The sequence below is a fragment of the Penicillium vulpinum genome (genome assembly GCF_028829585.1).
Source record: "Penicillium vulpinum strain IBT 29486 chromosome Unknown utg000003l_segment0_segment0, whole genome shotgun sequence".
In the NCBI taxonomy this organism is placed as follows: domain Eukaryota; kingdom Fungi; phylum Ascomycota; class Eurotiomycetes; order Eurotiales; family Aspergillaceae; genus Penicillium; species Penicillium vulpinum.
Genome location: NW_026643243.1, coordinates 6966729 through 6991864, shown reverse-complemented (window position 1 = coordinate 6991864; position 25136 = coordinate 6966729). Strand labels below are relative to the sequence as shown.

The window sequence follows — 25136 nt, the reverse complement described above, 5'->3', positions numbered from 1 at the left end:
CTTTTTGTCAAATCAAATCAAGCGTTATCCATGAATGCATGGCAAGTCCCTTTCTTGCCTTGAGCCTTACATTTGTTATTTACACCTTCGTCTTCTATGAACTGCCGATATAAAATATGAAATAATGAACTTGATTCCTTTCCAAGGTTCTATGCACATGGATTCGTAACATGCATCCAATCATTCTAGCTAAATCTGTATCAACTGTAACTTTTCTATTAACCCTCACAACACAAGCAAATCCTAACCCAAGAACTAGAAATTAAATTTACTCCATCTCAATAGTACCAGGGGGCTTGCTAGTGAAGTCGTATGCAACACGGCACACACCATCGACCTCGTTGACAATGCGGGTGGCGACCTTGGTCAGGAAATCGTAGGCGAAGGGGTAGGGGGTGGCGGTCATAAAGTCCTTGGTGGAGATGGCGCGGAGGAGGATGATGTTGGCGTACACACGCTTGTCGCCCATAACACCAACGGCGCGTGAAGGGTCTAGCGCGGCGTAGGCCTGGCCGATGTCGTCGTATAGACCGGCTTCGCGAATCATGCTAATGAAGATGTGGTCGGCCTTACGGGCCATCTCGACCTTCTCCTTGGTGACCTCACCCAGGACACGAATAGCGATACCGGGGCCTAGATAGTGTTAGCCCTCGGATCTAGAGACTAATTAAGGTATTTGTGTTTACGTACCAGGGAAGGGGTGACGGCCAACAAGCTCATCGGGGATATTAAGCTGACGGCCTAGCTCGCGAACCTCATCCTTAAAGAGCTCGCGTAGAGGCTCAATCAGCTTGAGGCCGTGGCCCGCCATTAAACGCTCTGCGATGCCACCCACGTTGTGGTGAGTCTTGATAGTCTGCGAAGGACCCTTGAATGAGATACTCTCAATGACATCTAGAAAGATATTAGCATAAGTCAACTAGCTATAGAGAGGATTCGAGTCATAGACAAGAATTCGAGCAAGAGTCAAAAATCAAGTCATAGAAACAAACTTACCAGGGTAAAGAGTGCCCTGCAAGAACCACTCGACCTTGCCGGAACTCTTGGCCTCGATCTTACGGGCCTCAGCCTCGAACACATCGATGAACTTGCCACCAATAAACTTGCGCTTCTGCTCGGGATCGCTGATTCCCTTCAGCCCATTCAAAAAGTCCTCGCTGGCATCGACAACGGTAAGGTTAATGCCCAAAAGTTCTCCAAGAACCCGCTTTACAGTTTCACACTCGTTGAGTCGCATGCATCCATTGTCGATGAGTACACTGGCTTAGTTAGTAGGAGGTAGTCGGATATGGGGTTTAGGGCTTCACCTGTGGAAACGGTCACCGATAGCTTCGGTCATAATTTTTGCACTACACTCTTCATTAGTGATTGCTCTTGAACTAGGTGGGTTAGGTTGACTTACGCAACGGTAGAGTCCACGCCGCCGCTAACGGCTCCAAGGACCTGGCCGGTAGGGCCAACGAGGTTACGGATACGTGTGATCTCCTGGCCAATAAACTCGGACATGGTCCAGGACTGCTGGGCACCGCAAATACCGACAGCAAAGTTCTTAAGAAGCTGACCGCCCTGAGGAGTGTCTGAGATCCCATTAGTATGTAAACTTAGAAAGAAACACAAGTCACACAGCTAAACAACCACGGCTTGTGTGTTAAGCCTAGTCCTCCGATTCCGGCAGACGGGCCCGAAAGAATAGGAACACTTACGAGTAACTTCAGGGTGGAACTGGATTCCGTAAATCTTCTCAGTCTTGTGAGCGATAGCAGCGTACTCGGAGTTCTTAGTTGCGCCGATAGTGTGGAATCCCTCGGGCAAGTTGCAAAGCCTTTTAGTATGATTAGCATGATTATTTTTTTTAGAACCCGCGGACTAAGCAGTCACTTACTTATCGCCGTGCGACATCCAGACCACCATTGTATCCTCAAGACCCTCGAATAGCTTATCGACATGGCCTCCAAACTGAGTGGCCTTAAGGTCAGCGTGACCATATTCGCGGGCGGTACCGGCGACAACGTTATCGGCGTGTAGACGGTGGGCAATCTCCTGGAGACCATAGCAAATTCCGAGAATAGGGACGCCCAATTCGAAGAAGGCGGGGTCGATGTGAGGGGCGCCCTCCTCGTACACAGAGTAAGGACCGCCGGACAGGATGATACCCTTAGGCTTCCAGGTCAGCTCGGAGAGCTTTTGGGTGCACGGAAGCATCTCAGAGTAGACATTGATCTCTCGTAGACGGCGGGTAATAAGGTGGGTGCTTAGGGATTTGTTAGACTGGGCAAATCGTAAAACAAAAAATAGGACAATCAGTGGAGTCATACTATTGGGAGCCATTGTCGAGCACCAGGATGGTGTCGAAGCTGTTGTGAGGAATCAACTCGGCGTCAGACATTGTGAAATTGAGTCACACAGTGCTCGTAGTGAAGAAGCTGAAATGTATCGGAAACAACCACAGATCAACTGCAATTGATACAATGTATGTAGAAAAAAAAAGAGAAATCTTCCCGATAAGAAAAAGAAAATGCCCCGCTGTTCCGCCCACGTGACCAATGAGGGGCATGCTCCGCAAGTCCATGTACAAAGTACATACATACAACATAAAGACCCATAACATTGTGTGTGCAAACTGCTGTTGCATTTGACTTCTATTTATATATTTGATAAGGGGGAGCTAGTAGTCCGCCTCGCTCTCGCTGCCGGGGTATGCCTTCTTTCTCAATTTCCAAAGTGACTTTTCTCGCCGCGCAGCAACTTCACGCTGGTGACGACTGTTATCTTCCACGACAGTCATCCAAGGCACATTGCTTGCCCGGCGGACCCTCTCTCGTAGTAATGCAAGCGTTCGACTATGTTCAGCCGGATCGAGCTCATATGCCTGTTCACTGCCAGAGTCTCCAGTTTTCCTCGGCCCAGATGTCGATTGCTGGTAGCGGAACTCTGCCGCACGAGCGGCATAGTATTCTTCACTAATAGCCCAATTCGGGTTATCAAGCTGCCCGCGGACCAGCACAATACCATGGCCTTGCTCGATGGCTTTTTCTATGTGAATTGAGGGAATAGGAGTAGAGAGCTCAAGTTTGCGCGAAGAGGTATCGATCGAGCGGACCAAAGCTAGACCAAGGCAATTCGACGCTTTGGGATCCAATGGGGTGCAACTGCCGGAACCAACAAAGAGGTAAGGAAGGTCTTCAGGTGTTCGGATAACGCTGCCAGTGATGGAAAGCTCAACTGAATTACCCGCGCCTGGGTTTGCTGAATCCATGTCAATGTCCTCATGGCCTTCGTCATTCGGTGTCCCTGGTGTTGCCATCCCACTCATGATAGCTTTCGGCGATTCCACTGCTACGACTCCTACGATAGCGCCTTCAAGCGTTTCGTAAAGTAGATCTGGGTTGATCTGGGATCCCATGACCATAACGCCCACAATACCTTGTCGTGTGCCAGCATAATTCACAGTAATGGGCCTCGTGCGAGATAGCGGTACATCTGACCAAAGTGAAGTGCTGAGATCATTTGGATGAGACATATGGAAGTATGACTGGATTTGCATCGCTCGTAGCTGAGCGCTTGATCGGCTCACGAAATCAGTGGGCTGGGATGGGAGAATTGTCAAGGGAACTCGAGCTTCGTGGGCAGCCAGACCTAACGGATCCACTACCTCTGATGGGCCCTTTTCACTCATATATACCACATCAGAGAGACCGAGAGATCTGATCAGCCAAGTTGCAACCTCTAATCCTTGTCCAAAGATCCAACCGGGGTAGTTGATAATCAGAGGGCATTGGGGATGTTTCTCCAGCAACGAGCGGTATTGATCCATAAGGTCCATGACAGCCAGTGCATAGTGATCAGGGTCTTCTTTTGGCGATGCTGCGCCGATGTGATGCGCCCGTACTATTTCACCGTTATGGGAATCGTTCAATGATGGGTGAGTGAAAGGCGGACCAAAGAATGGAGACCGCAAGCGTGCAAGATAAACCTGACCCATAGGGGCAAATTCAGGCTGGCCTGGGTCTAGATCCAGGAAAGCAACTCCGTCGGTATTAGTATATCCATTCTCGGTCTCGGGTGTCGGACTGAGAACGTGATTCAGCAAGTAGCGACTAAAGGTCGACTTTCCGGATGCCTTGGGGCCACAAATTAGAACACGAAGTTGTCCTTCACGTTGTGAGAGAGCTTTCATTGATGCACTCCATTTCTTGTCAAGATGAAGTGGTCGGATATGTCTATTTAAGGAATCATCTGCCGATGTATACAACTGTCAAGTCAATTAGCTTTGAACACATCTCGAGCTGGAGTAGAATATGATAGCATACCACTGAAAAAGTCCGCTTCGAGTCTTTTGCGGCCCCTTTCAGGGTGATTTTATCTGCAGCGGTGTTATCGCCAGTCCAGATCCTTTGATATAGAGGCGAGAGGTCACGGAGGCGGGAAATGCCGCTGGTGCAGGACTTGATCTCCACTTCTGCATCGCCATCAATACCAGCAACACACTTGATGACTGGCAAAGAGTGGGTTGAGGGAGCATAAACTCTATGCAGTTGTGAGGACGGATGTAATTTCGCGCCCATCAAACTAACAACACCTCTTTTGACCCAAAGATCGTAATGGCCCAGCAACGCTAGATTCTAAGTAAAGTCAGTATCCATCCCGAATGGCCGGAGAAGTTCGTCCATACCGTCCGTTCCTTAATGCGAATACAAAGTGTGCTCTCATCACTGTAGACTATGTTGCTTTTGTTCAACCGAGCCTTGGATAGGGGGAAATTCTGGAGCTCTGCTGGCGTTTCTGCGGGCGATTCATAGCCATCGGCATCACCCACAACAGATGCAATATCATCCTCATCCATCTCTCCCGCATCATCTTCGACTTGCTCTTTTTCAGACTGTTTGACTTCGGGGTGCTTAGGAGTATCCTCTATCTCATGCTTCGCTTCCGATTTTTGAGGCTGGGTTACTCCTGCTGGGCGCTCCGGTGTTGTCTCTGCGAGCAATGGCTCATCTTGTTTCTTTGCTACTTTTATCCGTGTACCACGACGTTCTTCATTTGTTCCAGTCGCTTCAGGTCCCTCGAGAGACTGCCGTGATTTTTTTGCGGGCGGCTCGCTCTCAATAATAGCTTTCGGTGCATCCTTTGGTGCATCCGCGCTCTGTGCTTGCTGTTGTCGAGCTCTGCGCGCCGCCAAAGCAGCAACAGCGCTAACAGGGCCTAAAGAAACAACATGTGAGCTTCGAATTGGTATCATAGAGCATAGATATAGGGCTTACCAGCTGATTGCTGTTTTTCGGCTTTTCGCTTCACCATGATATTATACAATTCAACCCCACGAGCGTTGAGCTTGTGTTCGAAAAGAAAATCACCATGATAATGCGATCCGAAACCGATAAGCAAAAAAAGTTGGCTGGTGGTCCGTGCCCCTGCGGAGCAGAAAAAAAAGATCCTTGGACTTGAACATCCTCACTCAACGTCGATCCAATTCATTTTGCGAAATCGGCTTTGCTGAAACCTCGGATATATACCCTGTGTACTACTCTATTTTCCAATTTCATTCATCTTGTGGATTCCGGGGGTGTCAAGCGCCGCACATCCTTGCGAAAGCATTTTCAGTCTCGACCTCAAGTTTGCCCGACACATTGAACAGCCGCCATGGCATCATCCGATAGCGATAGCAGCTCGAGCAGATCGACCTCACCTGAACTTACGACCGAAAAAGAGAAACAAATGACCCAACACTTGAAGGTGCAGGAATCAAGCGAAGATGAAACCTCGGACTCAGGTTCGGACTCGGATAGCGACTCCGACGATTCCAACGAAATGAAGCCCAGCTCCGGTTCAGGCAAGAAGTAAGAGATTGTCCCTCCATCAGCTCTGATGGTTACTAACGCATGCGCTTATAGGGTCGCAATCTCCGGTCCTCAGCCATACAAACCACCAGCAGGTTTCAAGTCTGCAAAGAAGCAGGCCCCGCCATCCTCCAAAGCCTCCTCCCTTCTCTCTAACCTCAAGGGCAAACATGTCCTCCACCTCACAGCACCAGCCTCTCTGCCTTTGTCTAAGGTCAAAGAGGTGTGCATGGCCAAGATCATGCAGGGTGAACCGATCATCACTCACGACGGTGTGAACTACGGTATCCCGGTCGAGGCTCTTTCTGAGGCAGATCCTGCGACCAAATCGCTACTTCTTTTCGACGAGAAGACTGAAACATATTGCACGGCAGCCCACGGCATCCCGAGTTACCACGTTCAAGAAATGATTGGTCTCCCAAGCACATCTAAAAAAACCGATGCCGTAGTGGCAGAGATGCGCAAATATGTCAAGCCAGCCCGGCCGCAACCGAAGAACTTGAAGATGCGCTTCAGGCCTGTCGGGACAACCACTGCGCCTCCAGAGACCCTTGAATTGAGCTCGGAATCCGAGACTGAGATGCCTTCGTTCAAGGTCCCTAGAGGAGAGGAACGGAAGAGAAAGCTTGATCACGATGAGTCTGAGGATGAAGCTCCCCAGGCCGCAGCGCTTCCTCGCAAGAAGTCAAAGAAGCACTCACAAGAAAAGGAGGAAAGTGATAGTCTGAGCCAGAAGAAGTCCAAGAAGTCCCACAAGGATAAAGAGGAAAAGAAACGGAAGAAGTCCGAGAAGGCATGATTTGGCGCTGGTTTTTTTTTTCTCTCTTGAGAACAGCATTGTTTTAACGACGTCCCCAATACTATGTACAATCTACAACCTTGAATTTCACCTTGGATCTGGTAGCTTTTATAGCCGGCTGCAATTTGAACAATTCTACATTGTGTTTGGCTTTTCTATTGCCTTTTTTTTATAGTGTCATAAGATGAAAACATAATATTAGTCCGATGTGCTCCTCCCTGAATGCCGGTCTAGTCTTGGGCTTCCTTCAAGAAAAAAAGTGTGAAATATTGAGTGAATGGTATCTAGAAGCAACGGTTGCTAGCCGATCCCCAAGTGCTTGGCCTAACCATTGCTAAGACCAATTTCTTTTGAACAGGAATCTCAATAGAAGTAACCAGAATACAGCGTCAAGCCAAATTAGAAGAAAGATCAGAATATAGCTCAACAGGGACAAAGGAGTAGAGCCTACGCACAACGTATAAATGCTGGAGTATACGTAGTATGTACCTATCTATTCTGTGATGCTAGCGCCCAGTAACTAAAAACCTTTGAGCATGACTACCCTTTTGTTGATTGCCTCCTGTATTAGGGAACGTATTTATGAATATGACTACCGGAAAATGATGACGTATGAAGATATATAGGTAGCTAATTCAGTTACCCTATCCTGACTATGGCTAGGATGACTTTTACGAGGTATCTAACTGTATCTAGTCAAGCTATAAATACAGCGAAATACCCTCGAAGACAATCGATTATTAAAACTCACTATCTCATTTATCCCCTTTATACTCTGTCCCAGCATTTCTAGCGCCCCTTTCTATGATACTGCGCCCGGAGTTGGCGACCAGCTAGGAAGGAAAGTGGAGCGAGCTCCCGGCGGGACTGCTGGGGACCGAGGAATATCTTTGAATAGCAAGCGTATTGAGCAAATGGGCGAATGGAGCAACAGACTGATTCAGCCCGTTTGATTGTCGACTCCGGTCGACAAAAGGAGAAGAGCAATACATATATCTAGTTAGTCTACAGGCCTAACCTCTTCTTCATCAATAGAATTCTTTCAAGACAAGCACCTACTGTCTGACTGAAGTCTTTCTCACCAACTGGTGATTCCTGGTACCGTCTCAATAATAATCTCCGGAACGAAACCTTTATGCCTTACAACGAGTCCAATTATCAAAACTTTTCAAATCTAGCGTCTAGCGAGTACAAAGAAAAGCTAACGTATAACATGATTAGGTTTCTATGTGTCTCTAAGCTAGAGAACCAGTATATGTTCCCATTGTAAAGGTTTGTATAGTCTCGGGACGAGACTTTCTCGAGTGGTTGCCACCACGTAGCTTGGACTCCACGTGACAAGACCAGATCCATGGATCACAATATTAATGGATCATCTTTATATAGTATCATATCAACTTGTATCGTGATAACTGTCCTTCCGGCTTAGCCACCGGGCGCTAATAGATTGTGTGTGTGTGTGTGTAATTAGGAACAACGTTTTTCACCTTCTTCAAATCGTCTTGTCGTCTTGCTTTCTCTTCCCAGTCTTTTTTTACCATATCGTTGTCCGAACTTGGCATTCACCTCATCCAGCCTTACCGTGTGTCTCCACGCGGAACGGGACTGTCCCCACTCTCTTGTTCACGTATGTACTAAGTCGGTGCGTTGGGTTTGATGCCTGACATATTTCCCCGCCTGTCCATCTACGATCAGCACCACCACTTGGTAGAATCGCATCATGGTCTACTGTGGTCGTCCTTCAACAAGTTGCAACAATTGTCGCGCCAAGAAGAGAAGAGTAAGTCATTACTGTTTGCGCCCCTTTACAAAAGACGGAAAATCATCAGTGAAAAAAAGTGAAAAAGACATTTTGGCTTATATTTAACCTAAAAAAAGTGCGACAAAGCAGTCCCAGAATGCGGCCAATGTTGTCGCACGGGTCAGAAATGCGACGGGTACAGAGATCCCTCAAGCCTCATCTTTCGCGATGAGAGCACCCAGGTCATCAACCGCGCCCGCTCAAAAGTGTCCAAGAGGACTTTGACAGCCACGCCAACCGACTGCCTCTCAGTGGAGCGCACAGCCCCACGACAGGAACAGAACCAACAACAATACACCTCTGCACCAGACTATCGCGCCAGCCGCCCCTCCGATGTCGTCGACGAGACCATGCTCGACATGAGCGACGTCGATGCCGGAGCCGGGATGTTCGCCAGCGGCAGCTTTATGCCCGAGTTGATGAGCTTCCACGACCCTTTCAACCCGGACGAGACTGGGCTCTTCTCCCTCCACCAGGATGCCTCACCCAGCGCCATGCTGGTATCGGGCGACGGTCCTGGATCCGCTGCTTCTGTTCCTGTCTCTGTGTCTGGGCGTCGTTCCCGTGTCGGCGCTTCTAGCGTAGGCGGCGACGATGCGGCTCTCGATCAGTTCCCTGATGATAGCAGCAACCGCGGCGACAGCCAACGGCTAGGACAGAACAACTTCACCAGCAGTCAGCCCGAGGTTATAGCGCGTCCCTTCTCCTTGCCTCTCGATATTATCGGTCTCGATTTCTTCCTCTCTCACTACGTCGTTCGGCAGTCCGGTCCCTCCTCCGGCTTCTTCGACTACGTTCCGGCCATGCTGGCGCAAGACGACGGCGGCAATGATATGCTCGAGGGTGCTATTCTGGCTGTCGGCTTCAGTGGGCTCGCTCGCACTACTAGCCAGGCCGACCTGTTGACCCGGTCTATGATGATGTACACCCGCACTATGGAGCGTGTCAATCTCGCCCTCGCCGACCCCCAGGCCTCCCGTCGCGACAGCACCATCGTCTCTGTCCTCGTCCTCGCCCTCTATGAGTTCAGCAAGGGCTCTATCGACGGCTGGAAGCACCACACTGAGGGTGCCACTTCGCTCCTCACCCTGCGCGGCCGCTCCCAGTTCTCTACCTCGACCGGCCTGCAGATCTTCAAGGATGTCTTCTCCCAGCTCCTCACCAACTGCCTGCGCTCCGGCTCCCCTATACCCTCGAGCCTACGTATGCTGCGCATCGAGGCCGCCAACGCCATCAGCGTCTCGGATCCCTACTGGGTCGTCTGCAGCGGCATAGTCGAGCTTCTGGATCTCTACCAGCACATTTCCCCGGGCGGCTACTCGTTCTTTCCCAACTCTTCCGGCGCCGCCTCCTCCGGTCTCGCCGCCCCTTCCGATTCCTTCAACTCCCCCTCTACTGCATCCGGTTCTTCCCCCGCCTCTACCTCCATGCTCTCCGGTCCTCTCAAGGGTGCCAACATTTCCATTGAGCACCTCGAGCGCTACCTCTCACAGGCGTTCGAGATTGACTACCGCCTTGAGAGCACATTCTCCAAGTGCCCTTCCGAGTGGCAGTTCACCGTCAAATCCAACTCTTCCAGCAACAGCTACGATCCGACTCGTAGCCGGTGCGACGTCAACCACATCTACCACGATGTCTGGATCGCCTCAGTCTGGAACAGCATGCGCGTCTGCCGCATCCTCGCCAACCACGCCATCAGCCACCTCCTCCTCCGCGGCGCTAACACCGATAGCAACTGGTTCTTCGCCAACAACTACGCCGATCGCCTGCACCAGGCCACCCAGACCATCGTCCGCCTGCGCGACGAGATACTCGCCTCCGTGCCCCAGCTCATGGGCTACGCCACTTCCCCGGCGCAGGAGCAGCAGCAGCAGCAGCAGCAGAAGCAGGCGCAGCAGCACGAGCGCTCCAAGAACAACACCGGCTCGGCCGTCGGCGGCTACTTTGCCTGTTGGGTTCTCCTCACTGTGGGCTGCATGCACAACCTCGGCCACGAGACCCGTGCGTGGACTGCCGCCCAGTTGCGCAGAATCAGTTGCCAAACAGGCATTGCGCAGGCAGATGATTTCGCCAACTTTATTGAATCAAGCAACCTCCGTCCACCATTGAGTGGATAGTATGGAAGCATCATTCAAATGTAGATATTTTATACAGCGATAAACTGCATATAGAGAGCATACACCGTAGATATAGACTTACACAAGTATATATCCTTTCACAAATCAAAAGTTAAACCAAAACGCCTCATGTGGAAGAGTTTTTCAAGTTTTTGTGCAAATGTCCAAGTCTCGCAAGTCGTAGTCTCGCTTATTGGGGGGAACTTTTGGTTAAGTAGCATCCCTGCACGAGTAAAAAAAGGAAAAGACGTGTCACTAAAAAACATGGGTGTAGGTACGGTAGGTGGGTGCTGAATAACCACCAACTGCGGCCCGGGGAGAATTCACGGTATTTAACCTCTTTTAAAATTGACAGCAAGCACTAAATCTTGCGCGATGGATAATGTCGATCAGAATGACTCCCACCCCGTATCATCATTTACTTCACTTCTTGTATGGATGGTGGTTGCGTCGATCAATCTCCCTAATGGGGCTTAGTGGGCAGCTGGTGACTCTAGGGAAATGGTACCCAAAATGGATAGCTCGAAGTTCCGGCAAAAGGAACAAAACGGTGACGGAAACGGAATAGCGGGGCAAGATAGGCTCGCAGAGAAGGTTATCGCCACCAAGGAGATCTCTGGGACGATGACCGGGCACTAGTCCAGTAGTAGACTAGCTGGCAGAGCGACAGCCACAGATATCCACATTATCACCTATGTATTCCTAATGGGGTATGCTCGATGTTAGTTGTTCTATATGGAGATACCCGAAGCCCTCAAGTTGTTATTGAATCCCTCGTTCGTCTATGTGTTTAAGTGCACACAGCCCGAACCCATTGCAATCTTTTTATACACCTGCTCTACCACGGGAGGCCGCTCTCTTATTTTACCCTGGACGTTTGTTTCATTTGTTACCCTCGTATCGTTTTCTCCTCCAAGGCAAGAGCTGGTGTTCGAATGAACTCCCAACTCTCGCCCTATCCTTCATACTTGTTTTATCAGATCATACCGGTTTTCCAGGGCCTTCAATCCCTCCCTGCCCTGACCTTGTAATCTAGATTGCCTATCAATCCGCCATCAGCAAGACACCTACCCGCTATATTCGCCGCTCCGGCCCCTCTCGATCCAAGATGACGTTTCGCTATGAAGATGGTATCGCATTGTTGCAGCTCGTCGTCTTCGTGCCCTGCCTCTTCCTCGCCATTCTTTTGTGTTACCAGCAAGGAATGAAGGCCGTGGCATCATGTTGGAGATTCCTTATTATCCTCGCCTGTCTCCGAATCGCTGGCGCTATATGTCAGCTTATTACTATCACTTACGACTCGATCAATGTTCTCACCACAAAAATCACATGCGACTTGTTGGGCATCGCTCCCCTAACACTGGCTGCCGTGGGTTTGCTGCAAAGAGTGTAAGTCGCAACCTGGTATCCACCTACGCGTAACTCGAGACTGACGTAGGCATGTCTTGTTCAGAAACACCTCGATCAATAAGCTCTCCAAGTGGATCTTTATCTTTGTTAGTATCGTCAGCTTGGTCGGGCTGGCCCTTGGTATCGCCGGCGCTATCAAGGCCCTCGACAGCTACACCATCCCCCCTATGCTCCAAGCCGCATTGGGTATGTTCGTCGGCTGCTTGGGTCTCCTGCTGGCCATTCTGGGGTACCTGACTATCTACCGCAACGAGATGCCTCGCAACGAGAAGGTCATCCTGTACTCAGTCTACGCCTGTGCGCCACTGCTCATCGTGCGCACCGTCTACGGCTGCTTAGGTGACTATACGACCATCGCGCGGTTCAACCTGTTTGAACCCAACCCCACCGTTAATCTCTGCATGGGCGTCCTCGAGGAGATTATTCTTATGATTATCTGCCTCGCTGTTGGCTTTTACTGCCCCCCGCCTAAGGAACCTCAACCTGGTAAGTCTTGTGGCTAATTGAACGTGATTGATTGTTTTCGTAACGAATATACGCTGACAATTCTTAGATACTGCCGACACGACGAATTCGGACGAGACCAATATTGTGGAGAAACGCTCTCCTCCCCCCAGCGATACCCGCTCTGACACCGTTGACACCATGAACAAAGAGAAAATTGCTGAGGAGGGACGTATAGGGACCTCGACTGCCGAGGCTTTGTAAGATATGGCTGTCCCTTTATACGCCACAAAGCGCCTATAACCTTGCACTGTCTCGGGAGGTCTTTCGTTGCAATGATGAACTTTGGGATTGGCCCTGAATCTCTTGGTATATGAAATCAATTCAAGTGAACCTTTAGCTACAGATAACTAATAAATTACTAGTCTATTATATAATAGCACAGTCCCATGGGTCAGGCCAGGGTAGTTCTCGTCTTTTATCCCAGCTACGAGGCCAGCCGGTAAGAAAAGAGCAGGACTCGAAAACGTCGAGTGATAACACATACCTCTCGATACCAACCTCAGTGTCCGGGTCTAGCACGGGTAATTAGCGTTGCCTTGCATCATCAAGGGCAGATAGACTACACTAGTAGAGACCATAACCTTGACGTGGCATTGAGGGTCCATTTTTGTCTGATTTGGGTATTTAGTCTATCGCACAAGGTCACTCAAAATTTAGATTGATACAAAAAATCAAAGAATCCTCCGCATAACATCCGCTATTCTACGTAAACTGCCAGAAAGACATATGAATATATAATGAATGAAAGTTTAGTACGCTGGAGGTGACATCGTCTCCGTCATAACACTGTGACCATCTTCCTGCTCCAGCGTCGAAGAAGCGGCAGCAAGAGTAGCCTCTGAAGGAAGGTTGACAATCGTCAGGTACAATATGTTCTACAAAATGCCATGGTCAGTCAAAAAAACAACACCACCAAGTCAGCAGGAAGTATAAAACATAAGTTAGACTTACGCTCTTGATAGATCTTTTACCACCTTCCAGCGCCCTTCTCTTCTTGCGGAACTGCTCCAGACGAGGCTCGTAGTCCTTCTCCAACCGCCTCAACTCCCGATCTGTCTCGGATTGGCTGCGTCGGTCGTTCAAGATGCGCTCCCTCCGGTCGTTGTACTCGTCAAGGACTCCCCTCTCCTCATCATCAATTCTGCTGGCTTTCTTCTGCGCGCGCTGCTCCGGGGTAGGACTCAACACGCCACCGGAAAGCATACCGATGAGACCTCCGTTGACGGCCGGATGATTGGGGTCAAGGTACCGGTTGCTGAAGCCACGACCAGCCGGCCCGCTCAGCACGTCGTTGCCGTTCTCGGCGGTGTACGTTGCGCGAGCGCGACGGTCGAGGTAGTCGTTGAAGTTGTCAAAGGCCTTCTTGGCCTTGTCCTTGGTCGAAGTCTTGCCTCCAGCGGGGACGACACCCCTCTTGGAGCCTGGTGACTCAGGGGGAGAACCGGACAGGTACTTCTTGTGTTGGCGGTGGTTGTCCATATAGACAAGCGGTGCAACGGCCGTAGGCAGACCGCCAGGTCCCTGCGACTTGCCGGAAACATGGTCACGCATCCATGCACTGCCGCCGCCATTGCTCGAGCCATTGACAGCCAGTGAGGCAAGCTGCTTGAGACGGTTGGGATTCTTGGGCTCCTTGAGCTCAGGCTCATATTTCATGATCATGCAGAACAGACCGTGAGGTGCGAAAAGCTCGCGGTTGTACTTGTCCATAATGGTGTTGGTCCTAAGGAGGGGGCTGATTAGCATCGTGGCTTGAGAGCAGAGTTCGTCTCATTGCACTTACTTTCCTCTGACGTAGCCCTTGTTGGCCGCCCAGGCGCCCGCTTGCACCGCCGCGACGACGCCCATAACGATGACCTCGGGAGTGAGACCCACGCCAAGAGAGACGACTTGCACGCCGGCGAGGTACTTGTTGCCCTCCAAGGCTGTGTTAGTCTCATCGATGAAACGCAGGAACGACCTTTGGTCGATGCCGCACGACTCCAGAGATGGCGTATAGGCGGCCATGAAGCCTCGCTCCTGAGACCCTGGGCGCTGCTGCGGGATCACGATGGGCAGAGGCAGTGGCCCTCCCATGGTGGTCTTCCCAGCTTGTGAGTCGTACCTGGGCATAGAATTGGGACCGGGCTGAAGCTGTCCGTAAAGTGTTTGTCCATTTTGAGGCTGGCCATACTGAGGATAACCATATTGGGGTTGGCCATATTGTGGCTGTCCGTAATGAGGTTGTCCAGTTGAGGGAGGTCCATACTGAGGCTGTCCATACTGAGGCTGTCCATACTGAGGCTGTCCATACTGAGGCTGTCCGTACTGAGGTTGTCCCATTGGAGGGGCCCCGTACTGAGGACCTCCAGGTTGAGGGTGGCTGTACTGGGCTTGATCGTATTGAGGCGGGTAGCTAGGTTTGTCGTATTGTGATTGTGAGTGCGGGCGGTCCTGCCCATGCATAGGCAGCTTCTCGGACTGCGCGTACATGATGTTGGAGCTGATCCGCCTTGCTGGAGAATCGCAACACACCAGTCAATACTCGGTTGACCCTGGCGTCAGATCCTAAAGGCGTCCCGTAGCACGTCTGGGACTCTGCGCATAGCTTGCAGTGGACCCCAATCCTAGTGGATACAGCTGCTGCTAACGATGCGAAGTAGGGAAGAATTATATTTAGTCTCGCGGGAGTGCAACGACGAAATAGAGATAAAGAGAGTTGTTGATAATGACCAAGAGAGGGGAAATCAGATATATGAAAGAAGACAAAAAGAAATGATCCCTTCGGATCGTGGTTCCAAGATAGACAAGACGCCGGAGCGTCCACTGGTAGTACATCTGATAGTGCCGTGAACCGAACATCCTGCATACCCCTTTGGGATATGGTTGTAAGGTGGTCTCCCCCTCTGTCCTGTTTAAGTAAGCAGGATGCAAGTGTCTCTCCGTTTGAAAATATGTCTACGTACCTTTTGTGTCTTTATCCTTTTACCGGCATCATTGTGGCAGCCTACACCTTTTTGGCGGATTATCTTGGTTCCTGTCGACCCCCAACGATATAGGGCTCAAACGCCGGCTTTCTATACCCGACGCGGCAAACGGGGATTCATTACGCTAGTGGTGTTTGGCATTAGCTGACTGACGCCCACTAGCGAGCGGCATGCTACTCCATCTGCAACTGAATACTCTAAGTGGGATGTGTCGTACCAAGTGCCGACAGAAGAAGGTGTGTCATATATCAAAAACGAAATGTATATAAGCAACGTGTTGGAAGCTTCAGAAACTCAGTGAGAAGACAAGACATTCAATCAATCAACTCACACTCATCAAACCACCAAAACTCGATTTTATCTTCACCACTCTTGCCTAACCATATACCGAAAGACCACTCACACGTCGACACAATGGCTGCTCCCGCTTCCAAGACCGTTCAGGACCTCAACGGTTCTTGGGCTGTTGTAAGAGACATCAAATTCTCCCATGTGTGTGTCACACAAGTCCTGTATACTAATTATATCTACAGAACAACGACCTGTCCGAGTCCTCTGTTGAGATCCTCAAGGTCCAGGGCGTCAACTGGCTGACCCGCAAGGTCATTGCCATGGCCAATGTCACTCTCACCATCAACCAGCGTAAGGACGAGAACGGCAACATCCTGCTCGACATTGAGAACAAGCCCAGCGGCGGCCTCCCCGCCACCCAGGAGAAGCGTGTCCTCAACTGGAAGCCCATCGAGCTCAACCACGGCCTCTTCGGCAACATCCGCGGTCGCTCCCGCATCTGCAAGCTCACCGACCTCGACGACGACTACCTCCACCAGGGTTGGGAGGACGGCACCGAGGAGGTCATGCACTTCAGGACCGAGCACCTCGAGTCCAAGGGCGTCGTCACCCAGCAGGTCGTCGGCTTCATTGTCCTCAACGGCACTCGCTACCACACCAGGCGGGTCCTGGTCACCAAGGACGACGGCGAGAGGCTTGAGGCCAAGCTCGTCTACGACTACCAGTGTTAGATATAGAAACCCGGTGTATACGTATTGGCGATTGTCTGACTGGGGGGCTACATCAAAAGGCACAGTAAACTATGTAGCCTTGAGGCGATGTACATAGATCTTTTCATTTGTCTTGATGATACCGTTGTTACATAAATTTACGAAGCACCTTTGGCCTACATGAGTCCCTTGCCAAATTCACTTTGGAATACTTTGGAATATATGTCTCTGCGCGTTTTCTGTCTGTCAAAAGTAGCGTGTATGTTTCAGTGATCGCAAGTTGCTAGATAGGGGATAGCTTAGAGCATATAACACCAGTAAAGCGTTTGTACATGCCCTGCAACATAAATGAACCCGGCCTAAGGTGAAACGTTTCCGACCACTGGAAACATCATACGGATCCTGTGCAATGCAAACACTTTGACTCTCAGCATTAGCACTCACAGCTCTCGCGAGTGGGTACCAGCACTTAAGCTCCTAGGATTTATATCATCTCACCAATCACATTTTAGTAGCACGTAATGTCTGAGAGCTCCTAGGGAGTCCTATCAGAATTTAGCTAGAATAAGGTACTTTCTGATTGTTAATTAGGATATATTAGGCAAATAAGGGGCCGCAAATTTCTTTATAGGCGGCTAGATCATCCAGTAGGCATAATCGATAGGTCTAGATAGAGCTGAAGTCCTATCCCTAGGAGCAAGCGGCAGGCAGCAAAGCGATAGTCCGTTAAAAAATCAACCAAAAAATCAGAATAAAACACTAAACCGGATTTACAAACCATTCACCTGGGGGTTCCTGAGATATTCCTGGATATTGTAGAACCAAAAATGGAGGATTGGGTATTTTCCGCAACTATATAGAGCTCGGCGAGGTTGAATAGTGGCATAGGCGCAGAATAGTAAAGCCAATAATATGGCCCCACTGTGCATTTGCCTTCTAGGTGGAGGCGCAACAACCAGGATCGACTGCCAAATTGATAACACCAGCCTTTCGTTGAGGGGACAACAGTCAAGAGTGCCGGGTGAACGACTGCATTCCAAGGTTTGGATAGGGCTAACGTGGTGCATTTTATTGAGGTGATCTGCTGACTAAGCTGCTCCCACAGGCACTCAGGCTGCTCAAGTGATACCCAGCGAGTTATCTAGCTTATGATCATGTGATGCTCAGTGAGCGGCCCCGGGCCGGACCTGAGGTCCGAGGTCAGGTCTGGCGATTACATAATACTCAGGGGCGTGCTCAATTTTACTCAGTGGGCAAACAGCGGCAAGGGAAAGGGAAAGCCATGTCGCGCGGCCTAAAATCCGGTGTATGTATATGCAGATAACTACATATGATCTAGTTATGTATGTACATACATGTAGTTAGTTATGAATGTATCTATTTTTGCCTAAGGCATCAAGCTGACATAAGGGCGATGGAGTCATCCATCCATTAGATCACATGCATGCGGAGAAGAGCCCAGGTGATGTTTCTCCCTTTGTGCATTCTAAGATTTTTATGAACTCTTAGATAAATTTGGGCTTCCTTTCTATTACTTCCATTTTCATCATCATCTGCAATATAGACCATGGCGCTTGGATGATTTGGAGTGTGGTTTGGCAGCTTCATCTATACGCAGCGTCCAAGCTTCAAAGCGCTTATCGGCCTAGACCCTGGAATTCCGTGCGTTGTTCACCGTTCACCCTACTTATCACGATCTGGCGCCTGACCAAAGGTATGATATGACAAAGTCACTTGGTATCTAGCTAGGTTGATGCGTCTTCCCATTTAACTGGTGCATACCTGATCACCATAGTCCTATCAGCGCCGAGTTGTCACCTGGCTCGAGCTTCTGACTGCCCGACCGATCTTAACGATTCACCACGCCCTAGCATCGTTTACTCCCATCCTTGACCTACCTTCTACATCGATTGTATCGTATCGGTATACCAGAGATAAAAATGAAACCATTAAGAGATGATGCCAAACGCCGGGCAGACCGGCAGTTGAGTGCAAGTATGAAACCTACTTCGTCCAACCGTCCATTTTCAGATCGAGTGCCAGACAAATTTAAGGATGGGGATGATGCCCAGTTTGATTTCACAGCTCCGCCGCGAGGTATGGGTTCACGGGACGGCAACGTGCATTATATGCAACAGTCCCTCTTCTCCATGATTGCTGCTGTCGGATCCAAGTCAGACTTCCATGCCCGATTTGAGGAATCAAGTGATAGCGATGGGGAGATGGAACAACACTCACGGAGGGAGCAAACTAGTGGAAAAGTATCATCTCCGACGCCTGTACCATCTTGGGACTGCCGCCAGTCAAGCAAGAGATTAGAGTCAAACTCACTCGTCCTAGAAGAAAGAGGGCGTCGCTATCAAAGGGCAAGATCAGACAATAAGCTTTTGCATCGATTACCCATGTTAGATTCAGAAGGCGGGGTAAACGAGTCATCAAACCGAAGTGACTCGGTGCTCAAAATGCCTCCTCTAAGGCGAACTCGCAGTGCAACACCGCGAGCAGCCCCAGTTCTAAGTCGCATGGTTGAAGCGCAATCTCGCTTTGATTTAACATCAGCAACACCATCATTGCCATCCAATCCAGACAAATCCTTGGAAGACCAGCCGCAATCGTCTGCGTCTGCTCTTTCTACACGATTGATGAAGATGTTTGACTTTGCGAGGCCTGAAAAAGTTCTAGCAGAGTATGCTTGCTCGTTGCTCCAAAGCATGCTTCTTCAAGGCTACATGTATGTGACTGAAGGTCACATCTGCTTTTATGCCTACCTTCCAAAGAAGTCCAACGTGGCAATAAAGTCGGGTTACCTATCCAAACGCGGCCGCAAAAACCCTGCGTATAATCGCTATTGGTTTGCTTTGAAGGGTGATGTCCTCTCATACTATGCAGATCCCTCCAATCTGTATTTTCCCAGTGGGCACGTCGATCTTCGATATGGGATCTCTGCGTCTCTCGCAGAGCGCAAAGACAGTGATGGGAAGGATTTCCAGGTCACCACTGATCAGCGGACTTATTTGTTCAAAGCAGATAGCTCTACCAGTGCAAAGGAATGGGTGAAGGCCCTCCAGAAAGTCATCTTCCGGACGCATAATGAAGGTGACAGTGTTAAAGTATCATTTCCAATAGCGAATGTCATTGATCTGGAAGAGAGCCCAATGGCCGACTTTGCGGAGACATTCAAGATTCGAGTTCTCGACAGCGGCGAAACATATGCAATTGATGAGGTAGGTCGCGGGACGAAATATTACTATGTTCATTGCTGATCAGTTTCCAGTACTTTTTCTCATTTTTTGATTCGGGCCAGGACGCATTCAACTACATCAAAGGCCTGGTCAATGCTGCGTCGGCTACTACCGCAACGAAAGAGCCACAGGGTCAACATGATATCAAACCCGAATCAAGTCGTGCTGCCCATAGAAGACAGTCAGTGAGCAGCATTCTGGTATCCGATCAGAGGCAGGAAGGCTCTCCACGCAAGCGAGGCTCCAGTGTAGGAAACGAAAATCAAGATTCGGTGGACTCATTTGCGGAGCCAGGGACTGGATCATCGCCGATTATACAGTCGATGACAGAAACTACTGAATCGGCCAGTCAGATACTGAACAGAAGCGACGTCTTTCAAGCACCTACTATGCGCACACTGCAGAGGCGTCCATTGGATGTGGGAGAAACTGCTCGACGAAGTCCTGATGATACAACTCCGTCTGCGTCTGCGCGGCTGGACTTGGGTGCAGCGGCAGGCTCTCCATCTGGAACATTAGGTCGTAATGAGGTCACAGAAGATGCGCGATATACTACTGGTCAAACTAATCCAATGGAATCCTCGAGACCGAGCTCGGTTACTCATCTGAACGACCTCGTCAAAGCAGGCGTATATCCCCTTCAACGCGCCGCTGGGTTCGCAGAATACTTGAAGAGTCGCTCGAAACAGATGAGTACGCTGTTAGCAACAGAGTCAATGGGATATATAGAAAAGGTCTCCGGCATGTGGATTGGTGGCCAGAAGCATTATGGAGAGCGGGAAGGGCCATTGCTCACAGACCAGAATGTTGATCCTGAAGATAACGAAGGCGCATTCAATTATGGGGACCGGTTTCGTGCACACTTTGCTCTTCCATCTACAGAAAGACTGCAGGCGACTTATTACGCCTACTTGCATCGTGTGCTCCCGCTCTACGGCAAGATCTACATAAGTCAGAAGAAACTTTGCTTCCGCAGTTTGATTCCTGGTACTCGGACCAAAATGATTTTACCGTTCAAAGATATCGAGAATGTTGAAAAAGAGAAAGGCTTCCGCTTTGGATACCACGGGCTTGTTGTCATCATCCGTGGCCATGAAGAACTTTTCTTCGAATTCAACGCTTCAGATTCACGAGATGACTGTGCGGTCACATTGCATCAAAATCTGGAGTCCGTGAAATTCCTGGTAGAATCTGGCTTGCTAGCAGATGAAGAACAAGACGAGGTTGAAGCAGCTAAGGCTGAGCACCGCATGCTTCAGGAAGCAAGACTAGACAGCCCTGAAGAACATGACACCCGCCCGAATCTCAGCGAAGATTCATCAGAGATACACCCGTTTTTTGATGATCCTCGCGCTTCCATTATCAACTTCAAACCTCCCGAATCTCTAAGGATTACATGTTTGACTATCGGCTCCCGGGGCGATGTACAACCGTACATCGCGCTTTGCAAAGGACTGCTTGCGGAGGGGCACAGGCCCAAGATTGCAACTCACGCAGAGTTTGAGCCCTGGATTAGAAAGCACGGAATTGACTTTGCTCCCGTCGATGGCGATCCTGCGGAGCTAATGCGAATTTGTGTAGAGAACGGGATGTTCACATATTCCTTCCTCAGGGAAGCTTCATTGAAGTTCAGAGGGTGGATCGATGATCTTTTGTCGTCCGCTTGGATTGGTTGTCAGGGTAGTGACCTTCTAATCGAGTCACCGAGCGCCATGGCCGGGGTTCACATTGCAGAGGCTTTGAGGATTCCGTACTTCCGCGGGTTCACCATGCCATGGACAAGAACACGAGCCTATCCTCATGCTTTCGCAGTACCAGAGAATCGCATGGGTGGAGCATACAACTACATCACATACGTCATGTTCGACAACATCTTCTGGAAGGCCATCGCGGGACAAGTGAACCGGTGGCGAAACAATGAGTTGGGATTGAAGGCTACAACCTTGGACAAGATGCAGCAAAACAAAGTCCCGTTCCTTTACAATTACTCGCCATCCGTGGTGGCCCCGCCTCTCGATTACCCGGATTGGATTCGCATTACTGGCTACTGGTTTTTAAATGAGGGCACAGATTGGACTCCGCCAATTGAACTATCAAACTTCATTGCGCAGGCCAGAGCTGATGGCAAGAAGCTCGTGTACATCGGGTTCGGATCCATTGTGGTTTCGGATCCTTCTGCCCTGACACGGACTGTCATCGAATCAGTCTTGAAAGCAGATGTCCGATGCATTCTCTCGAAGGGGTGGTCGGATAGGCTTGGTGACCCAGCTAGCACGAAGACTGAGATACCTCTACCAGCAGAGATTCATCAGATCCAATCTGCACCCCACGACTGGCTTTTCTCTCAAATCGATGCTGCAACCCATCACGGCGGAGCAGGAACCACCGGCGCAAGTCTTCGAGCCGGCGTCCCCACCATTGTCAAGCCATTCTTTGGAGACCAGTTCTTCTTCGGCTCCCGGGTGGAGGACCTTGGTGTTGGTATCTGCATGAAGAAATTGAATGTCAGTGTCTTCTCCCGAGCTCTCTGGGAGGCGACGCACAGCGAACGCATGATTGTTAAGGCACGGAATTTGGGCATTCAGATTCGCAATGTGAGTTGTGTCAAGTCCTACTTAGGCTAGATGGATGGAGTGCTAATTTGATATTCCCTGTTTAGGAAGATGGTGTAGCCACTGCAATCCAGGCCCTCTATCGCGATCTTGAATACGCGAAGACCTTAGCCCGACAAAAGTCGCTCGCCTCATCCACCCCGTTCTCCCCTACACCTACAGCGAAGACCTCCCCAGATGGAGGCGATGACGACCTTGATGATATTGAAGAATGGACCTTTGTCGGTGATGAAACTGGTTTTGACATCTCGAAAAGGATGCGTGACCGAGCTGCTTCAGGTGCCGACAGGCTAGGTCATAACATGTTCCAATGATTTTGTTCTCCTACGTTGAATGATTAGCATTTTGTTTTTGTTTTGAGATACAGCAGCGCACGAGAGATCTTCTGCCATCCTCGATCCCCCTGATGCAGTACGGCGGCGCAGATCGGGAGATGTTCCTAGTGAAGGTAGCGTCCTCGAACCTCAGGAAGAATAGAGGTTGTGTGTGTTCTGTTCCTTTTTCTTTTTCTTTTGCGCGAGTTTCTATTTTGCCTCACGAGTCATGACATGCGTCTCTTTTTTTCATTTTATATGCATAGGGCATCAGGTTGGAGGTTTAGAGCTTATTCTGCTTCTCATATCCATTATTTTATTTCAATATTTCCTTGATTTTTTCCCCTTGATATTTAACCTGGAAGATAATAGATCATAAATTTTTATAATATTCCATAAATCCCTTCAAAATCAACACATTCAGCCACCAGGGCGCTTATTTTTTACTTTCTTCATCACCCTTGCCATCAGCCTTCTCTTTACGCCTTTCTACAACGTCCCAGTTGTAAACACGCGCCGTGGCAACTTCCAATGTCTGCAAAAATAAACTGTTAGCAAAAGCGCCAATATCCCAATCCCATGCCTCTTGCAATAATAAACTGACCGTAATCTGCTCGCGCAAGAATTCCAGATCCTCCTCGCAATTCTGCAAGCTCGACTCCGCAGCACCGAGCTTCTCATCCAGCATAGTCTCCGCCTCGGCGAGCGGGTACGCCAACATAACATTCGCCCCAAGCCAGAGGTAGACCTCCTCAGCATCAGCAGGCGAGATCGAAGCCCGAGCGTAAAGGGTATCATTGAGTTCGAAGTTAGTCTCGAGGTCTGAGTCAGGGTTGGACTATACAAGTAGAGTGTCAGTGAATGGTATTCCCAATTTCAATTTGGATTTCAGTTTCAATTTCCAAAGCCTGTCTTTTTTCCCCCATAGACAGCTCCACAAATCGCTTTTTCTCTTGGATAGTATGAATAGAGTCACAGGCGCGCGGGGGCGATATTTACCTCCTTGCGCAGCATCAAGAACCGCACCATCTCCAGCGTCTTTTTGATATCGGGGATCTTCTCGCGCAGGCCCTGGCCGCGGCGCTGGGTGTTCACCTCCATGAACTGGTACTTGGAGATCATCTCCTGGAAGGAGCGGAGGGTGGGCTCGACTTCCTCGCGGGAGGAGACATAGTCGCTGACATTGTCGATGAAGGGGGCGACGGGGATCCCGCGCGGGTTGGTTTGTGTTGTTACCGTGCTGGGTTGGAGGGGTCAGTTTTCTTGTTTCTGTGGATGCGGGCATGGGATTGGAGTTGGAGGTTTGGAAGCTAGAAGGGGATTTCTATAAATGGAATAGGAATTTGGGATTTACCTCTTCTTTGAGTCCGCCATGGTCGCGAATATGCAAGATAGAGAGAGAAGAGAGTGAAGATGACGATGTGGGGAGGAGCTTAACTGCCACTTTTTTGGGGGGTCTCCGCTTTATCTCTCCGATGAATTGAACATGGATTCTTCCTTAATTGCCCTAACTTGTTGAATTTGTTGGATTGTATCATGGTCCTCCTTCTTACGACAGACCGCATCCTCGCCGCGTTCGAAGCTATTCCAGCTTCGCGCCACGAGGAGCTAGACCTGCCTGCCACGCTCGAAGCGCAGGGCCCAATAGCCCACGAGCAACTGATCCGGCTCGCTAGATACCTCCAAAACGACTCAGAATACAAAGAACATGCCTCTCATACACCAACAGTCCTCAGCTCCCTCCTCCGCGGCACAAAAGTCTACGTTCCTCCGCCGCCAAAGAAGCCAGAGCCCGTACGTGGTCTATACACCAACCCATCCCACCCACCCCTTCCCTTCCTTCCTCGAATATATGAAACCATACCAAAATTAGGTCCTAATATCTACGCAAAATCCAGAGCGCCGAATATCTCGCATCAAAGGCCCGCCTCCTCGCCGTAGTAGAACAAGAATCCTACAACCGCCTCTTAAACCCCGACTACCGTCCGAATGCCGACCACGCAGATCCGCACACATCGCCGTACACAAGCGATGGCCTAGTAGAAGAGGACACGCTGACGATCTCGCTTGTTTCTAGCGTCTTCATCTCGGTGATTGTGACGGGATTCAGCGTGTACGCAGCGCTCACGAAGTTCCCGACGCCAGAGATCCTGTCGAGCGAGGCGGTTAAGGTTCTACTTGGTCTATTTGCGGCGCTGAGTGTTGCTGTTGCCGAATCGTTCTTGTATTGGACGTATCTTGGGAAAGTGGATCGGGCGAAAGTTAAGGAGAGAAAGGTTAAGGAGAGGAAGGTTGTTATTGGGGCGGTTGGGGAGGTGGATAAAGTAGATGAGGGTGTTGAGATCGGGGCGGAGAAGGAGGAGATTTGGGGGAAGGGGGTTAATGGGGGTGTTAGGAGGAGGGTTAGGGAGAAGTGGGAAAAGAAGAAGGATGGCGAGGATGTGAGTCTTTAATATGTATTTGTATAGTATTCGACAATAATGACCACGATGTATTTTTACGTGCTATTTTGTTTAAAGAGACTTGGATG

At 49.9% G+C, this 25136-nt stretch overlaps 11 protein-coding genes across 11 annotated transcripts; 7 read left to right on the top strand and 4 right to left on the bottom strand.

Moving 5' to 3' along the window:
- Nucleotides 1-268: 268 nt before the first annotated feature.
- On the bottom strand, nucleotides 269-2386 carry gua1 (GMP synthase (glutamine-hydrolyzing); the record flags this gene model as incomplete). The annotated part of the gene is made up of 8 exons (XM_057255378.1): nucleotides 269-633; nucleotides 691-894; nucleotides 997-1259; nucleotides 1308-1349; nucleotides 1403-1577; nucleotides 1704-1822; nucleotides 1883-2251; nucleotides 2316-2386. 8 exons carry the CDS (start codon nucleotides 2384-2386, stop codon nucleotides 269-271), a joined length of 1608 nt encoding a protein of 535 aa, XP_057109240.1.
- Nucleotides 2387-2665: 279 nt separating this feature from the next.
- Nucleotides 2666-5298, bottom strand: grc3 (uncharacterized protein; the record flags this gene model as incomplete). Its single annotated transcript, XM_057255377.1, has 4 exons — nucleotides 2666-4252; nucleotides 4311-4622; nucleotides 4673-5202; nucleotides 5262-5298. 4 exons carry the CDS (start codon nucleotides 5296-5298, stop codon nucleotides 2666-2668), a joined length of 2466 nt encoding a protein of 821 aa, XP_057109239.1.
- Nucleotides 5299-5640: 342 nt separating this feature from the next.
- Nucleotides 5641-6636, top strand: N7479_007682 (DNA-directed RNA polymerase I subunit RPA34; the record flags this gene model as incomplete). The annotated part of the gene is made up of 2 exons (XM_057255376.1): nucleotides 5641-5837; nucleotides 5892-6636. The coding sequence occupies 2 exons, from the start codon at nucleotides 5641-5643 to the stop codon at nucleotides 6634-6636; spliced, it is 942 nt and encodes a 313-aa protein (XP_057109238.1).
- A 536-nt stretch (nucleotides 6637-7172) lies between these two features.
- N7479_007681 (uncharacterized protein) lies at nucleotides 7173-7589 on the top strand (the record flags this gene model as incomplete). Its single annotated transcript, XM_057255375.1, has 2 exons — nucleotides 7173-7246; nucleotides 7421-7589. The coding sequence occupies 2 exons, from the start codon at nucleotides 7173-7175 to the stop codon at nucleotides 7587-7589; spliced, it is 243 nt and encodes an 80-aa protein (XP_057109237.1).
- A 767-nt stretch (nucleotides 7590-8356) lies between these two features.
- Nucleotides 8357-10554, top strand: N7479_007680 (Zn(II)2Cys6 transcription factor domain-containing protein; the record flags this gene model as incomplete). The annotated part of the gene is made up of 2 exons (XM_057255374.1): nucleotides 8357-8416; nucleotides 8515-10554. 2 exons carry the CDS (start codon nucleotides 8357-8359, stop codon nucleotides 10552-10554), a joined length of 2100 nt encoding a protein of 699 aa, XP_057109236.1.
- A 1108-nt stretch (nucleotides 10555-11662) lies between these two features.
- On the top strand, nucleotides 11663-12672 carry N7479_007679 (uncharacterized protein; the record flags this gene model as incomplete). The annotated part of the gene is made up of 3 exons (XM_057255373.1): nucleotides 11663-11943; nucleotides 11993-12450; nucleotides 12518-12672. 3 exons carry the CDS (start codon nucleotides 11663-11665, stop codon nucleotides 12670-12672), a joined length of 894 nt encoding a protein of 297 aa, XP_057109235.1.
- Nucleotides 12673-13220: 548 nt separating this feature from the next.
- Nucleotides 13221-14943, bottom strand: N7479_007678 (uncharacterized protein; the record flags this gene model as incomplete). The annotated part of the gene is made up of 3 exons (XM_057255372.1): nucleotides 13221-13346; nucleotides 13423-14194; nucleotides 14255-14943. The coding sequence occupies 3 exons, from the start codon at nucleotides 14941-14943 to the stop codon at nucleotides 13221-13223; spliced, it is 1587 nt and encodes a 528-aa protein (XP_057109234.1).
- Nucleotides 14944-15851: 908 nt separating this feature from the next.
- N7479_007677 (uncharacterized protein) lies at nucleotides 15852-16459 on the top strand (the record flags this gene model as incomplete). Its single annotated transcript, XM_057255371.1, has 2 exons — nucleotides 15852-15905; nucleotides 15971-16459. The coding sequence occupies 2 exons, from the start codon at nucleotides 15852-15854 to the stop codon at nucleotides 16457-16459; spliced, it is 543 nt and encodes a 180-aa protein (XP_057109233.1).
- Nucleotides 16460-18378: 1919 nt separating this feature from the next.
- On the top strand, nucleotides 18379-22606 carry atg26 (uncharacterized protein; the record flags this gene model as incomplete). Its single annotated transcript, XM_057255370.1, has 3 exons — nucleotides 18379-19662; nucleotides 19713-22274; nucleotides 22340-22606. 3 exons carry the CDS (start codon nucleotides 18379-18381, stop codon nucleotides 22604-22606), a joined length of 4113 nt encoding a protein of 1370 aa, XP_057109232.1.
- Nucleotides 22607-23042: 436 nt separating this feature from the next.
- N7479_007675 (tubulin-binding prefolding complex subunit PAC10) lies at nucleotides 23043-23980 on the bottom strand (the record flags this gene model as incomplete). The annotated part of the gene is made up of 4 exons (XM_057255369.1): nucleotides 23043-23141; nucleotides 23211-23444; nucleotides 23606-23846; nucleotides 23961-23980. 4 exons carry the CDS (start codon nucleotides 23978-23980, stop codon nucleotides 23043-23045), a joined length of 594 nt encoding a protein of 197 aa, XP_057109231.1.
- Nucleotides 23981-24142: 162 nt separating this feature from the next.
- N7479_007674 (TMEM199/VMA12 family protein) lies at nucleotides 24143-25059 on the top strand (the record flags this gene model as incomplete). Its single annotated transcript, XM_057255368.1, has 2 exons — nucleotides 24143-24400; nucleotides 24505-25059. 2 exons carry the CDS (start codon nucleotides 24143-24145, stop codon nucleotides 25057-25059), a joined length of 813 nt encoding a protein of 270 aa, XP_057109230.1.
- Between the last annotated feature and the right edge of the window lie 77 nt (nucleotides 25060-25136).